The 14,492-nt window shown below is 33.3% G+C and overlaps 2 protein-coding genes across 2 annotated transcripts; one reads left to right on the top strand and one right to left on the bottom strand.

Moving 5' to 3' along the window:
* Nucleotides 1–1,264: 1,264 nt before the first annotated feature.
* Nucleotides 1,265–6,324, bottom strand: LOC128222845 (guanine nucleotide-binding protein subunit beta-2-like 1). Its single transcript, XM_052931996.1, has 7 exons — nt 6,115–6,324; nt 5,728–5,899; nt 4,878–5,025; nt 4,152–4,247; nt 3,359–3,469; nt 2,827–2,967; nt 1,265–1,571 (listed from the first exon to the last, which is right to left on the bottom strand). The coding sequence occupies exons 1-7, from the start codon at nt 6,224–6,226 to the stop codon at nt 1,395–1,397; spliced, it is 957 nt and encodes a 318-aa protein (XP_052787956.1). The 5' UTR covers nt 6,227–6,324; the 3' UTR covers nt 1,265–1,394.
* Nucleotides 6,325–7,835: 1,511 nt separating this feature from the next.
* LOC128213226 (serine/threonine-protein phosphatase 2A catalytic subunit beta isoform) lies at nt 7,836–14,356 on the top strand. The gene is made up of 8 exons (XM_052918791.1): nt 7,836–7,888; nt 8,173–8,309; nt 9,571–9,780; nt 10,179–10,352; nt 10,723–10,812; nt 11,150–11,311; nt 11,743–11,861; nt 12,344–14,356. The coding sequence occupies exons 2-8, from the start codon at nt 8,202–8,204 to the stop codon at nt 12,414–12,416; spliced, it is 936 nt and encodes a 311-aa protein (XP_052774751.1). The 5' UTR covers nt 7,836–7,888; nt 8,173–8,201; the 3' UTR covers nt 12,417–14,356.
* The last annotated feature ends 136 nt before the right edge of the window (nt 14,357–14,492 follow it).

Here is a 14,492-nt window from a genome sequence, read left to right on the forward strand (position 1 = left end):
ATGTTGTAATATATATTATTTTATTCGACATGAAATAATTTATAATCCATCCTGTGTCCAAATCATAGTCCATAATGTCATAATATAGATGATTCGTTATGTCCATAATAACGTTCGCAATGTCCATGGTCGAAAGTATCCATAATTGGTTTAAATAGAGCAGAGTGATAGCGGAAATTTCCGAAAGACGTAAGGAGGAGTTAAGACATGGTTAAGGCGGAGCTATCTATAAATAAAATTAAATTCATCTCGTAAACATGTTCAACTGCGAATGAAAAGTCACCACCATACAATGTACTTTGTAGAACTACAAAATGAAATCTGTCTCCTACACACTGCAATGTAAAGTCGGCATGTGACTTTCACAGAATGACGTGTGTTCAGCATACAAAACTTTATAAACACGACTGAATTGTCTGTTGAATAGATGCAACAAGAATAAAACTCCAATTGGTACAATGAAAAATGAAAATGTGCAGTGTAAAATGTAAACATACAACCGATGAGTTGGCGGTTGTAAAATGTAAATTGGTAAATCATCAATGTTACAAACCTAGAATACACACATAAACGTCTGGACTTTTGGCAACGAATAGCCTCCATACTGGTCAAGGATATTCTTCAACTGAAAATGTGACCCAAATTCTCACAAAAAAACACTCCAAAATCAGTCAACTTCTTACAGGTACTAATATGTTTAAGTCTTCAAACACAGATGTCAAGTGTTTTTTCCTTGTTGGATTTTAGGCACTTCTTTCATAAATAGATTCGACGGGTTTTGTATCCAATATTAGTCTTAATTGGATTGTTCTTAATATTGGTATATATAACATTCTTCTTTGTTATAACAGCCCTATTGATGTCTGCGACATGTACTCTGATCAATCACTTTGAGGTGAAAATTTGCGACTACAATGGGAGAGGAAAAAGGCCAACCACAGAACAACAAAAAATGTGTTTAGATATTAAGCAAGCAAATAATCGAACACCTAGGAAGCATCAATGTCATATTATGAATTGACAGTCATAAGCCATTTCTGGACAACACTTGTTAGTTTAAAAGACGCCACTATTTTCAACAAAGAGCTGCCAATTTAATTGCTTGCATTTTTATGTGGTTATCAGTCAGACACTCCAGTCTTCATTGTATATTTTAACCACAAATAAGAAATGTGCTACCTGGCCAACATAACATATTTTTTTTTAAGTTCTTGACATTCTTTAAAAGTCGGATCCTTAGCAGTGTAAGTAATAACAAGGCAAATTTCCATCATACAGTTTATTTTACTGTAACATCGCTTAGCATACAGAACAAAAGTAAATCGGATGGTATATTTACTTGTTATCGCACACTTCCCTAGATGTGTAAACCTATAAATACTGTCCACCACAATTTATCGGGCGGCCATGGAGACCTGCCAGACACGGATCAGGTTGTCTGTGTAGCCAGCAAATAGTGTCTGTCCATCAGCAGACCATGCCAGGGAAATGCACTGAGGAGGCTCAGCCTTGCTTCCTGTTCCAATCACTTCCTGCCTAAGCTCATCCACAACTACCTTGCCTTCAAGGTCCTGAAAGAGATAAAGGATTTCCAATAATGTACAGTTCACTCAAATAAATTGATTTCACTTCTCTTCACTTATTCAAATTGATACTGCTGTAGTAAACCACATGCGAAAAAATGTTTCACAACATACATTATCTGAGAACATGAAACACAGCCAATGAATATGTCAAAATGATTACAGAATTTAAGGCTCTCATAAAAGTCGCTCAGTATTCCTAGTTCCATATGAAAAACAACAATGGTACCAAGTGCAAGGTCAACTTTTTTCATGAACATTGGAATGTATAAGGATCGTTCCAAGCAAAAATCTTATCCTTGGAACATGCTTTTCGATGTGATCGGCATAGTCCATAAAATACCCATAGCCAACAAATCAACCAATCAATTTTCATTATAAGTATGTGAGAGTGTAAAAAAAAAATGTTGACATTATAGTTCTATTTCAGAAAAAAAACCCTGGCAAATAACTTGTATTAATATCTGGTTACCTTTTTATTCCTTGTCAACGTAAAATTAGAAACAAAAGTAAGTTTTCAAACAAAAATGTCAGACTGGCAATTTTTTTCGGACGGACAAAATCTCAGCTGTCAGTTCAAATGAGACACCTTTTTCAAACTTTCCCAATGTCTGTCATTGCATTCTATGCCAGATTATAAGTTTCTTCTATCAATGCTCGTGTAAGATGGGTTCATCCAAACCAGAGTGTAGCATGTTTATGTAAACAAGGTTTAACAAGTTTCCACAGAACAGGTGTTCTGCGAAAGGATAGGGATGAACCTATCTTACACAAGTAGCAATAGTATTTTTTTTTTCTTTTAGTAAAATAGTATTTTTTGCTGGAAGTGAAAATAATTTGCGTTTCGGTAAGTGATAGTTTGTGGCGATTCAAAATATGTAAATAGTCAAATTGTTCTTCAATTAGTTCTGAGGAGACTGTAGCGTGAAAACATTTTTTGTTGCTATTTGAAGCTACCAAAGGTCTTAAACAAGGGAAGTAATCGTGTGATGAAGTTTCAATCTACGACATGATGTATTTACAGAGATAATGACTTAAAGAGCGTACATGCAAAACCTTTTTTAATAGATGAGTTACAAGAGGAAAGTGAGAGGGGTGAAAGAGAAAAGGTTCTATCTGCTTCTTTATTAAGTGTCACTTAAAAACTTTTCGCATTCACCCTTCGAATTGTTTAGGTGTAAGACACATTTTCTCATCCTTATAATCTTAATACTGCAAACTCTATAAAGAAGAGGATACCTACCCAGATCTTGATGCTGGGTCCTGTGGCGGCACAGAGCCAGTATCTGTTGGGTGAGAAGCAGAGGGAGTTGATGATGCCGCCACCGTCCAATGTGTACAGGTGCTTGCCTTCATTCAGGTCCCAAAGCATTGCCTGACCGTCCTGGCATATAAATTAATATTGACTTGATATAAGGCGATGTATGAACAATCCAAGTTTTCTAAGAAGGTAACATCTTGATTTTTAAGGAATTAGATGCATTGCCTTAACATCTTCATAACCAGCTTATATTATAATAATAATAGTTGTGTCCATATGTATGATGGCAGTGATCATATTGACCCCCCTGTATTCCATTTTTCTAAACTAACCCCATTGTAAGCAAGTAAGTCATAATGTGCCAGATCTGGTATTTTGAAGATCTAGTTTGTTGCAATTAACAACTTGAACAGGTTGCATATTAATTTCTTGCAATGTAAATCACCATTTTTGTACATGCAATAACAATTATGATTCCAATCTTTTACTATATATTCAAAGTACTTATACGTACCTTGCCTCCAGAAGCACATAGGGATCCATCAGGGGAAACTGTGACAACGTTCAGGTAGCCACTGTGACCGTGATGGTTTGTCTTTAGCTTGCAGTTAGTCAGATTCCAGACCTGTCAACAAGAGACATGATTATTTTCTAAGTATTTCAATTGAAATATAGTAAAAAAAGATGTTTTAATAATTATTACTATAACTACAGTCATTACATGAGTAATAAAGACCCTGAATGATAGCATATTAGAAAGGAGGTACAATTAGCAGGAATTATTCTATATATAAGAAAATATTTGTCAATCGTATTGCACTGTATATCGTTTTGAATTTAGGCCACACTCAATTCATTTTATTTTTATATTGCAACAGAATAGGTATTTTAGGAAATACAGGAAATATAAATGCCTACAACAATGCTATAATGGGTTATGTGGATCAGGTCAATAGGACCAGTAATACTTGTAATCAAGAAAAATAACAAACATATTTATAATATTGCAAAGATAGCATGTTTATATCAAAGCATCAGGGGTCTGTTTTAGTGAAGGATCTTACATCATAAATTCAGTTAGCTTAAATTTGTCACAACAACACAAAAAGCAACATCTGCCTACAATTCAATTAAAACAAAAATAAGGCCAAAAAAAAATATATACATAATTTAAGGATGTTCATGACTGTAAAAGAGTATAAATGCATTTTGATCTTACAGTTTTGATTTTGATAACAAGCTTCTTTTTTTTAATGTACAACTCCACAAATAAAAATCAGATCCAAAATATTGATAACAGATTTTACCTTGACTTTCTTGTCCCAGCTGCTGGAAACAATAATGGGATTGGAGGTGTTGGGGGAAAACCTCACGCAGGAAACCCAGTCAGTATGGCCCTCCTCCTGTAGGACATGACAACATATGTTAGAAACTTTTAGTTTATATGTAGAATAATACCAAAATGCTTCTCAAAAATTGCTTTATAGTATAATACTGTAATAATATTGCTTCTGCAATAATAACAAAATAGCATAAAAGTCAATCTAAAATTGGAGAAAGCAGGAGAAAGGGACACAGCCCTTTAGAGCATGACCATAAAGAAAAAAAAATATATATCAGGATGGTTCTTCTGGTTAGCCGTTTATCAAAAAAGATAACATACATGCATTTACTTATGCCATAGTGTATAAATTAAAAGGTCATAAAATCATGAAGAACAGGATGGATTTTTATCATTTGAGTAAAAGATTATTTTTTGATGAGGACTAGAGCCTTTATTTATCCCCGAAATGGGATAGATTGACAAACAATCAGACTGGGGAAAATTTCATACTGCATCAATTATGGTTGCACCAAAACTTCCATTGTGTTACTACTTGATAGACAATGTTTAAAATAAAATTTGTTTTATTCTCATATTGCTGTATCAGGCAATATTGCCTGACTTGCAAGTGTAACCAGCATGATTATCATTATGTTAACCCATGTACTGTTATCAATAGACATTCAACAGAGCAGAACTTGAACCATACCTGAATAGTGTACTTGCAGACACCAAGGGTGTTCCACAGTTTAATGGTTTTGTCCCTTGAGCCAGAAACAATCTGCCGGTTGTCAGCAGAGAAGGCAACACTCTGGACATCCTTGGTATGTCCCATGAACATGCGAGTGGTTTTGGACCTGAAAAATACAGAGAATGACATTGACATAAAAAAAATTACCACATGCATATACATTTATAATTACGAACAATTAACAAAGATTTTTTGAATTAATAATTTTAATTTACCTAAAATGATGAATACATATTGAAAACAATGGTTCCGGATACCGTGTTGAACTTGAAAGAAAGGTACAGTGAACATGGTATTTCTAGCTCAAGAGACAATAGCTGATCAATGTTTAGCTTTAAGCATTCCCCAGTCATTTAATATTTGAGCATATTCAGCTATGAAAATAATCTTATTATCAAACTTGACTTGAAATATGTTTTTTATAAATGTGTACATTGATTTTAAATATGAGTGTGACATCACTTAAAGGCATATGGAATGGGCCAACACCCCTTAAGTTGTACACTTTCAAGATTCATGATTGGAACTTATGAGGCGAAAAAAAACAAACCATGTTTCCAGTTACATGCACAAGGAGTTTCTCGTAAAAAAAATATATATATATTTTTTTATATATATATGTAAGAATTTATGTAAGAATTTTTTTTTCAAGAGAAACCCCTGTGGTTGCATGGAACAATTTTTATTATTATTTTAGTTATTTTATTTCTCGATTTATCTTTATCTGTTTGGTCTAACAGAGAAATTTGTTCTGTGCAACATGCCTATCAAATCAAAGTCAGATAATGACTTGACTTGAACCACATACGTGCTCAGATCCCACAGACGGAGAGTCTTGTCCCAAGAGCCTGACAGAGCAAACTGTCCATCAGAAGACATTACAACATCAGACACAAAGTGGCTGTGCCCCTTCAACATCTTGTGTGGAACACCATAGTTGGTTTCATCACGTGTCAGCCTCCATTGAATCAATGTTTTGTCTGGAAAAGAACATGCCTTACATGGTGAATTACGATACAGGTACCTATGCACAATTTAAAATGAACATGTTTTAACAATTTGCAAAATGACAGTTCATCCCAAGACATTCGCTTGACGTAAATGACTGTTTACGCCTGATCATTTATCTGAAACAATACAACGTACTAAATGTATTGTGAAAAACTTGACAGATACATATGTAAACATGTCAAACCTCTGGAAGCAGACAAAATCATGTCCGGATATTGTGGTGTAGTGGCAATTTGGGTGACCCAACCACCATGACCCGCAAGGGTCGCCCTTAAAGTCATCTGTTCTGTAGCCATTTTGTATCAGCGATATTGTTTTCCGCGGATTAAGGTCGATTTTTACGCCACTATGATGAAGCGGCCATATAGTCCGCCATTCGCCGGAAGAAGAGACAGAAGAACGGTTCCGGTCCTGGATATTATCCGAAAGAAACATTTGCCAAAAAGAAAATCAAAGGTTGTTTGAGCATATCGGGTAGTCTCTAATAAATTGGTAACCCCCTCAAAACATTTGGGCAAGCGATTTAAATGCACTTGTGCTTCTCGGAATACCGCAATGGTAAAACAAAATGCTTAAAAATCATCGTAGGTATAATGAATACCATATTGCATGTGTGTTGGTATCAAAAATGCTTAGAAACACACTCAGTTGGCTTATCGTTGGTGTTTGTGAATTACTTCATTATTAGGAAATATATTGTCTCATAAACAACTGTGTACCAAAATTTCCAAAACTTGGAGATAAACAAATGTACAATATGCTGAGTTTGTCAATATGCAAACTTTCCTAGCCAAAAACAACCCCAAAGTACAACTGACATTATTACTCTCTTGTTAAACACAAATGGGTAAAAAACCTGAGGCCAATTAGGAGCAATGGTAGCACTTTCCTATGGGTTGTGTTTCTCAAAAATCAAATGATGTGGGATAAGGAAAACAATGTCTATATCATACCATAATTCACAGAATTTAGCCTGCAAAAATTTCACAATAATTACATTATTAAAATTGTAAATTAGGACCGCATTTTGATTTACTTAGTTCTGGGGGGACTTATGGTGCCGTAAATTCGCGGGCATTTTCGTCGACCAGAGCAATGATGTTATGCTATGATTTGTCGGTGTCAAATTAGCTTTAATTATAGACCTCTTTAAGTAAGGACATGAAAGTTTTCATATCGAATTAATGATGGCATCAATAAATAATTGAATTAGATCTCTCAAATTCAATTGAATACGTATCCAAATAAGCTGATTTGAAGAAATCTTCATTTGAATAAGAGTTCCATCCAAAATAATAATGCAGCTTCATATCAATTATGGACATGTACGCATTTGTTAGAATTGGACCTATCTTCAAATCAATTGTTGCTCTCGTCACTTGAATGAGAGCTCCCTTCAATTCATTTAAGAGCTCTTTCATTCAATTAAAGAGTACAACAATATATTTTTTGCAAGCAATAAGAATCGATAGAACCAAATGACCAGGTCGAAACCTTTTTAAATATATTCAAGCAGTCTTTAATGATATTTACAAATCATTTGATGAGGTCTCTGATAATTTTCAGAAGTCTTTTTTTCTATTTGTAGAGCTCTTCAGATATTTAATTCTATTTAGATTTGGTGTTTCATGTGATGCACAACCCGGCTGTATTTCTTCTCTACAATTAAACTGCTTTTAAAAAAATAATAAAAAAAGTATTGATGTGAAACACAAACTCGTGGTAATTGCCTTTTTCTCTGTTACGAGAAATATTTACACCCGTCTTATTGTTTGTTTTGATCTTGGAGTAGGATTTGTTATTGGTCCTAGTTTTGATATTTTTATATACACCACTGGGAAGAGATAATAATGTTTAAGTATTTTTTCTTTCTGTTCAAATTTTCTTTGCTATATTTCTTAATGACCGGAAGTAAATCCTTTGGCAGCCGCTAGAGGTCGCGTTAATTTATCAACCGGGTGAGTCAAACAAACTCATAACTTTTATCTATATCCTGATACATTTCGTCATCTTCGTGTCCTATATTCAAGATATATTGGTATAAATACTAGCTTACGCATTGCTCCAGTCGTTTGTTATCCGCAGAAGTTTTTAAGTTGCAAGTTAAAACATATTTTGTGACGTCATTTCAATTTGACGGCCATTTTTGCATGTTTCGCTAGGTCTTAGGAACCAAATAGTTTCGTTTCTGTGAACTGATTTTTCAAAACATTCCAGTTTCTTACAAACATTTTTCTTTCAGAGTAAGTAGCATTGAAAGATCAAGCTACAATGAATGAAGAGCAACGGTCGTCGGCCAAAGAGCTGGACACATGGATTGAACAACTCAATGAGTGTAAACAGTTGTCAGAAAACCAAGTTAAAACCTTGTGTGAAAAGGTATAAATTATCAATAGCTTTTCATTAAATAACTTAAAAGTTTATGATAGTGTAGATATTGTCTTAGTTTTTGTGCTATCATAAGCAGAGGTAGTTGACGTTAAAATTTAAAATGTTGGGTACTGTTGATTACAATGATAAAAAACATCTATGAATTAAGCAAATTCTTTTTCTTGTGATGCTTATCCAACTTGTACATGGAAAGATATAATGGGATAATGTTTTGGATCAAAGTTTGTAGTGATTGTCAAAAGAAAAATGTGTTCAGTAACTTTTCACAAGATTCTTAAGATTCTCAAACCAAAAGGGAATACTGTGCTCTTAGTGCTTAGTGCTTGTAGTCTGTTAAAAGCTATTCATAGCTAATGTTTTCTCTGTTATGTCATACTGACTGAAAATAAGATTTGATTTGATTTGAATCATAACTATGTTTCTAAGTCTCTTTGAAAGGTTTTCCATATTTCATTTTTGGTCATATCTGCTAGTTTCAAATTTAACTTGGTCTGATTTGATAGTTTCAAATTTGACTTGGTTAAATGAAGTTTATTATAAATCAAATTATTGTTGGCAATTTTATGTTTGCATGATATGCATAAGTCAATACAATTTGATTCGAGATCCACAATACCTTGAAATCTGGTCATCAATAGTTGCTTTTGCATTCTGTCCTCTTTAAAACTTAATTTAAATAAGATTTTATACAACAAACATGTTTCCTGTTAAAATGTAACATAAGTAATTGAGTTAACACTTTCTCTGCATTGCTCTACTGGAGGATACAACATCTTAAATATTAGATTTTATAATCGAGATTAAATAACGATATGACTGCATAAAGCATTTTCATAACTAGGGTTATATAGATATTAAAAAGGGCAGGGTGGTGCAGAAAAGGGACAGTGCTAAGGTAGAAAAGTGCACATTGTGTCTGAATTCAATGTATGAGGAATTTGAATATTGTGAATTTGACAGAAAATATTATGAATTGTGTATAATTAAGTTAAATAAAGTTTTAACAGCTAAATAAATATATTAATTTGTATGTACTTATAATCATATTGTATGTTTTAATCAAAACAATAGACATATTTTATTAACTTATTCAATTCTATTAAGACAGAAGGGTGCTCATACTGTTTTCATGAGGGCAGAATGGTGTTACCAAAAAGGGACAGGTTGAAGCTCCGTTCCATAACTCAGCTTAAACCCTAAACTGGTATTCTTTAATGCATAATTTGATCTATATTGTTGAAATTTGCAGGCCAAAGAGATCCTTTCAAAGGAATCAAATGTCCAGGAAGTGAAATGTCCAGTCACAGTGAGCGGGGATGTTCATGGACAATTTCATGATCTTATGGAATTGTTTAAAATTGGTGGCTCTTCCCCCGACACAAACTACCTTTTCATGGGAGATTATGTAGATAGAGGTTACTACTCAGTAGAAACAGTGACACTTCTAGTAGCTCTTAAAGTAAGTATCACTGTATGGTTATTTAAGTGAAGTTTTTTAAATTTTAGCTTGCCATTATTTTGAAGACTATATTGATCAAAACTGCAGAAGGTAAAATTTAAAGACATAATTATATTTGCTTGAAAAAAAAAAAATTCAAAAAAAAATAATATAATTTTGCTTATTTTTTTTCTTACTTAAAACAGAATGAATGAGAATTGTTGACTCATGTCAAAGTATATGGCTTGCAAGGCTGGTGCATTGCAGAGTTCTAATAATGTCTTCTTTTATTAACACTTGGTTATTTCTATCTTTACCACAGCTTTACCACAGATTGAATTGAATTAAAGCAGGGTTTTGTAATTATTGCTTGTCACCATCTTACAGTTTATCATAATACAGTATGTGTGTGTTTTCAGGTTAGGTACAAGGACAGAATAACAATCTTAAGAGGAAACCATGAAAGTAGACAAATTACTCAAGTATATGGATTTTACGATGAATGTTTACGAAAATATGGCAATGCAAATGTATGGAAATACTTCACAGATCTGTTTGATTATTTACCACTTACAGCGCTTGTAGACGGACAGGTAAGGAAACTATAGAGACTGCACTCCTTTTTACAGATATATTTTGATTTTAAACTTATTTGAAGGCACGTTGGGTATTCCAGCTTAGTATTGTATATTTGGCATATATATATGAGTTGTCAAATTTATCTGTTCCATTCTGTTCTGTTCGTAATTCAATTATCCAAAGGCGTTTATACATAATTGTATGGCTAATTCACAGATTTATCACAGTGGGATGATTATATCCCAACTTTTTAATAAGACTCAACAGATTTGGAAGTAAATTGACATATTTTTTATCCAAAAGAGTATCAACCTTTCCCGAAATGGTACAACCGAGTGAAAATGAAATCCTGGACATGTTTTTCAATAAATTATTTCTTTGCAGATTTTCTGTTTACACGGGGGATTGTCACCATCTATAGACACATTAGATCATATCAGAGCTTTGGACAGAATACAAGAAGTTCCACATGAGGTAAACTAAATTATGGCATGGCAAAATTAAAGATAATTGAAAAGCAATGATTTGATAAAAGTTTTGTTTAAGTCCAAGAGACTATAAAATGATGACTGAATGAAAGAAGTAGCATGTGTTTCCAATATTTAGAAGTACAAACTAAAAGTAACGGCCTCACATTTGAACTCTAGTGTCATATTGGCTTTGCGAACTGTAAAATTCATTCAAAACCTCCTTGTAGAATTCTTTTAAAGAATCATGATGTGATTCAGATTGTGTCTGTAATTTACACCTGTATATTTAATATATTGTATAGTAGTCTGCCAAAGTGTAACACTCACTTTTGTAATTGCAGGGACCTATGTGTGATCTCTTGTGGTCAGATCCCGATGACCGCGGTGGCTGGGGCATTTCCCCGCGAGGTGCCGGTTACACATTTGGCCAGGATATATCTGAGACCTTCAATCACAGCAACGGGCTTACACTGGTGTCACGAGCTCACCAGCTAGTCATGGAGGTAAGAAACTGTTGTATTCTTAACGTCATATATTCTGTAGCTATTTAATTTCAGTTCATATAATATCTAATTACATTATTACATTATCTTCCAAATGAAATAATCCTCATGTATGCATCTTCGGTTGACCTAGGTTTTAATTTGATGATCAACAGTTGTCTCAAGTGTTTATGTTCTTTGATTGCTGTTATGCTTTTAAACTTTAATAAACCTGACTATATTAAACCTGACATATTATCTTAAAAAAAAACTGTTTTAGCCTAGCAGACATATAACCAGTGTCGCAGTGTTGGTCTTGCAGAATTTTGCTCATTTTCTTCCTATTCATAGTGAATTGCAAAAGTACTTAGTTTATCATCCTAAGTAGATTTCATGTAAGTGTACACATCTGTATGTTGCCCATATTATCTTTCATTGTTAACCTATTTCAGGGTTACAACTGGTGTCATGACCGCAATGTTGTGACAATCTTCAGTGCACCCAACTACTGCTACAGATGTGGCAACCAGGCAGCTATCATGGAACTTGATGATGCTCTCAAATATTCCTTGTAAGTCATATACAAAATGAGGATTTGAGTGATTTTTTTAATTATTTAAGTTTGAATTCAAGACATCCTTTCTCTGTTTACACATCTTTAGATTTGAGAAGTCTCCATTTTTAAAATAGAGGCCAATGTATTGTTTATCTGAACAAGATCTTTGAACTAGGTTGCTGAAAAGTCAGTGTTAATAGTAATATCACCTTTGTTGTTTATCAGAGCAGAGAAAAAATACTTCTTTTGTACAAAGATTGATCCTTCAAGTTCTCAATTTGTTACAAATCAGGTGCTGTATTCTATAAGCAACTTAGATTGAACTAAGTGATTTGATTGGCCTGTATATTTAGCTGACCAATAAGCTGAATGGAATCATATGGAAGCATGTGTAAGGATAGATCGATATTGAATACTGGCGAAGAAACATAAGTGTTTTGGTTGCATTTCATCATTTGTTTATGACACAAGCGTAATATTGGTTTACCTTATTTCAGCTTACAGTTTGACCCAGCCCCGAGGAGAGGTGAGCCGCACGTGACTCGACGTACACCAGATTACTTCCTGTAAATCTAGATGCATGTAGGGGCGCAGTGAACAACATTGACATGTATCCATGATGTATTGTATTAGTGATTCATATATTTGATGACATATTCTTGTAATTGCAATACAGTGTTTTCATTATGGTCAAAATAAGTTTGTTGTCTTAATGGGTGAGGAGAATGCTCACTGTATGTATGCTGCAGACGTGATTTATCATTCAGGAAAATGGATGTTATACTAAATTAATTGCTTTATTTCTTTTACATGTCTTAAGACTTTTTAGAATGATATATTATAATAAGAAACTGAGTAATTATATTGACTCTACGTTTGTAACACTATAAGTTAAAACACTATTATTTACGTATGTTTTTGTGCAAATTTTCTTTCAATATTTCTCTCCTATTAACAAATATCTTTAAAGATTATTTATTTGTATTGTTAACTTAAGGCAGATTTCAAGTGCTAAGTGAAAATATGTTTATTTTTGCCAAAAATCTGGAAACTTTTATTTGACGATGAATATTAAATAATATATGTATCAAATTTCAATCAGTTAATTTTCTATATAATATTTAGGACAGTTGCTAAACAGATTCATGCATGGAAATAGAACATGTCATTTAAATATTCTGCATGTTATTGATGCATAATTTCACCATTGTAAAGGTTCATTACATGTATATCTCGTGCATTCATTTTGACAGACATTCACATGTACAGTTTGTATGAGATTTAATTGTTTGCTGTCATATAATATTGTAAAACTTCAATGTTTGTTTTAATTGTAAAATATCTAAAATGAAATGTTGAAGCTTTATACATGTTTGAATTGCAAGCTTTTATGATCTTTTTCGTCACAAATTGTTGAAGACAGTAGTTTAAACTGTACTTGTGCATTATTGTATTGAACTGCTCTATTGAGGTTGTTTCTGCATATTTAAAGCATGCATGGTCTTTGCTCTTAAAATTGCTGTTCAATGTTAAATTTGTAGGTATTAAATTCATTATTTGAACAAATTCGCACATGGACAGTTTAATCCTGCAGTTTAGACACTTCATACTGAACACTGGTCGGGGATCGTTTGAAGCACAGATATACCATATACTTGATAATCAAGTGACAAGTGTGATATTTTACTGAATACATCATTAATTGATAACTTACATGACTCTTGAGACTGTGTTTATATACATTTTAATTTCCAATTTCTTTGGTGTAAAGCTGTTAAAATTATTAAGGAGGTCCAATATGTTGGGGGTTTCATTCCATCAGATCAAATTCATTGCATTGCTTTCCATTGATAACTCTTAGATGTTCATAATTTGATGTTTTTTCTATTGTTTAAAGTTGTATTCAAGTAATTATTTAAGTAGGCTTTCACTTTTCAACACTCTTTAATAATGCTCTCTTTGTAATTTGTTATGTTTTCCTTACAATTACCATAGAATGATATGATTTCGTTAACTCCGAGGTAACCTTGCTTTGTATTGAAAATATGTTGAAGACAAACACATGCATATTAACAACCAAGGTGTGGAAATTTATTAATTCTATATGAAGTTAAATTTGAATGTATTTGTTGGATGGTTCTATGATAGTTGAATGCAATACTACAAAAACAAAACAATAGAGAAAAACACTAATTGTTAATATGTGTATAAATTAATGCACATACACAAAAGCTGTTCATTGTAGCTATGTTACAAACTGCAAAGAGTTCTCATGTTACCTGTAGAATCAGTTTCACCATCGTGGCATATTGCGAGCGTTGGGAAAGATGTGTGGGTAGAATATATCCGTGGTGCCACGCAGTTGCCTGGTTCCAAGGTTATGCCACATGGTGGCCTGATTCCAAAGCTGATCTGTTGTAATTTACCCTTCCCTCCTCTCATGTTGATATATAAACAAAATAATTTTGTCAATATTGACACTCATAGAGTAATAAACTTGTGATAGAAAATGAACTTCTTTATTTTTAGTTGACTATTCGAAGAACAAGGAGGGCTTTACTACTCGCGCCAGCGTCTGAAATAAAGTTTTAGGGCAAGTTGATATTTTCACTTTAAGTCCAATACCCTTCATTCAATTCCCTTAAA

The sequence above is a fragment of the Mya arenaria genome, chromosome 2 (assembly GCF_026914265.1).
Source record: "Mya arenaria isolate MELC-2E11 chromosome 2, ASM2691426v1".
NCBI lineage: Eukaryota > Metazoa > Mollusca > Bivalvia > Myida > Myidae > Mya > Mya arenaria.

Bases quoted from the DNA above. Each gene is read 5' to 3' on its own strand.
- LOC128222845 (XM_052931996.1), bottom strand. From the start codon at position 6,226: ATGGCTACAGAACAGATGACTTTAAGGGCGACCCTTGCGGGTCATGGT. The intron at 5,900-6,114 runs GTTTGACATGTT...GTTCTTTTCCAG, and splicing joins GATTTTGTCTGCTTCCAGAG to ACAAAACATTGATTCAATGG. The intron at 1,572-2,826 runs GTAGGTATCCTC...TATCTCTTTCAG, and splicing joins GACCCAGCATCAAGATCTGG to GACCTTGAAGGCAAGGTAGT.
- LOC128213226 (XM_052918791.1), top strand. From the start codon at position 8,202: ATGAATGAAGAGCAACGGTCGTCGGCCAAAGAGCTGGACACATGGATT. The intron at 9,781-10,178 runs GTAAGTATCACT...GTGTGTTTTCAG, and splicing joins CACTTCTAGTAGCTCTTAAA to GTTAGGTACAAGGACAGAAT. The intron at 10,813-11,149 runs GTAAACTAAATT...TTGTAATTGCAG, and splicing joins TACAAGAAGTTCCACATGAG to GGACCTATGTGTGATCTCTT.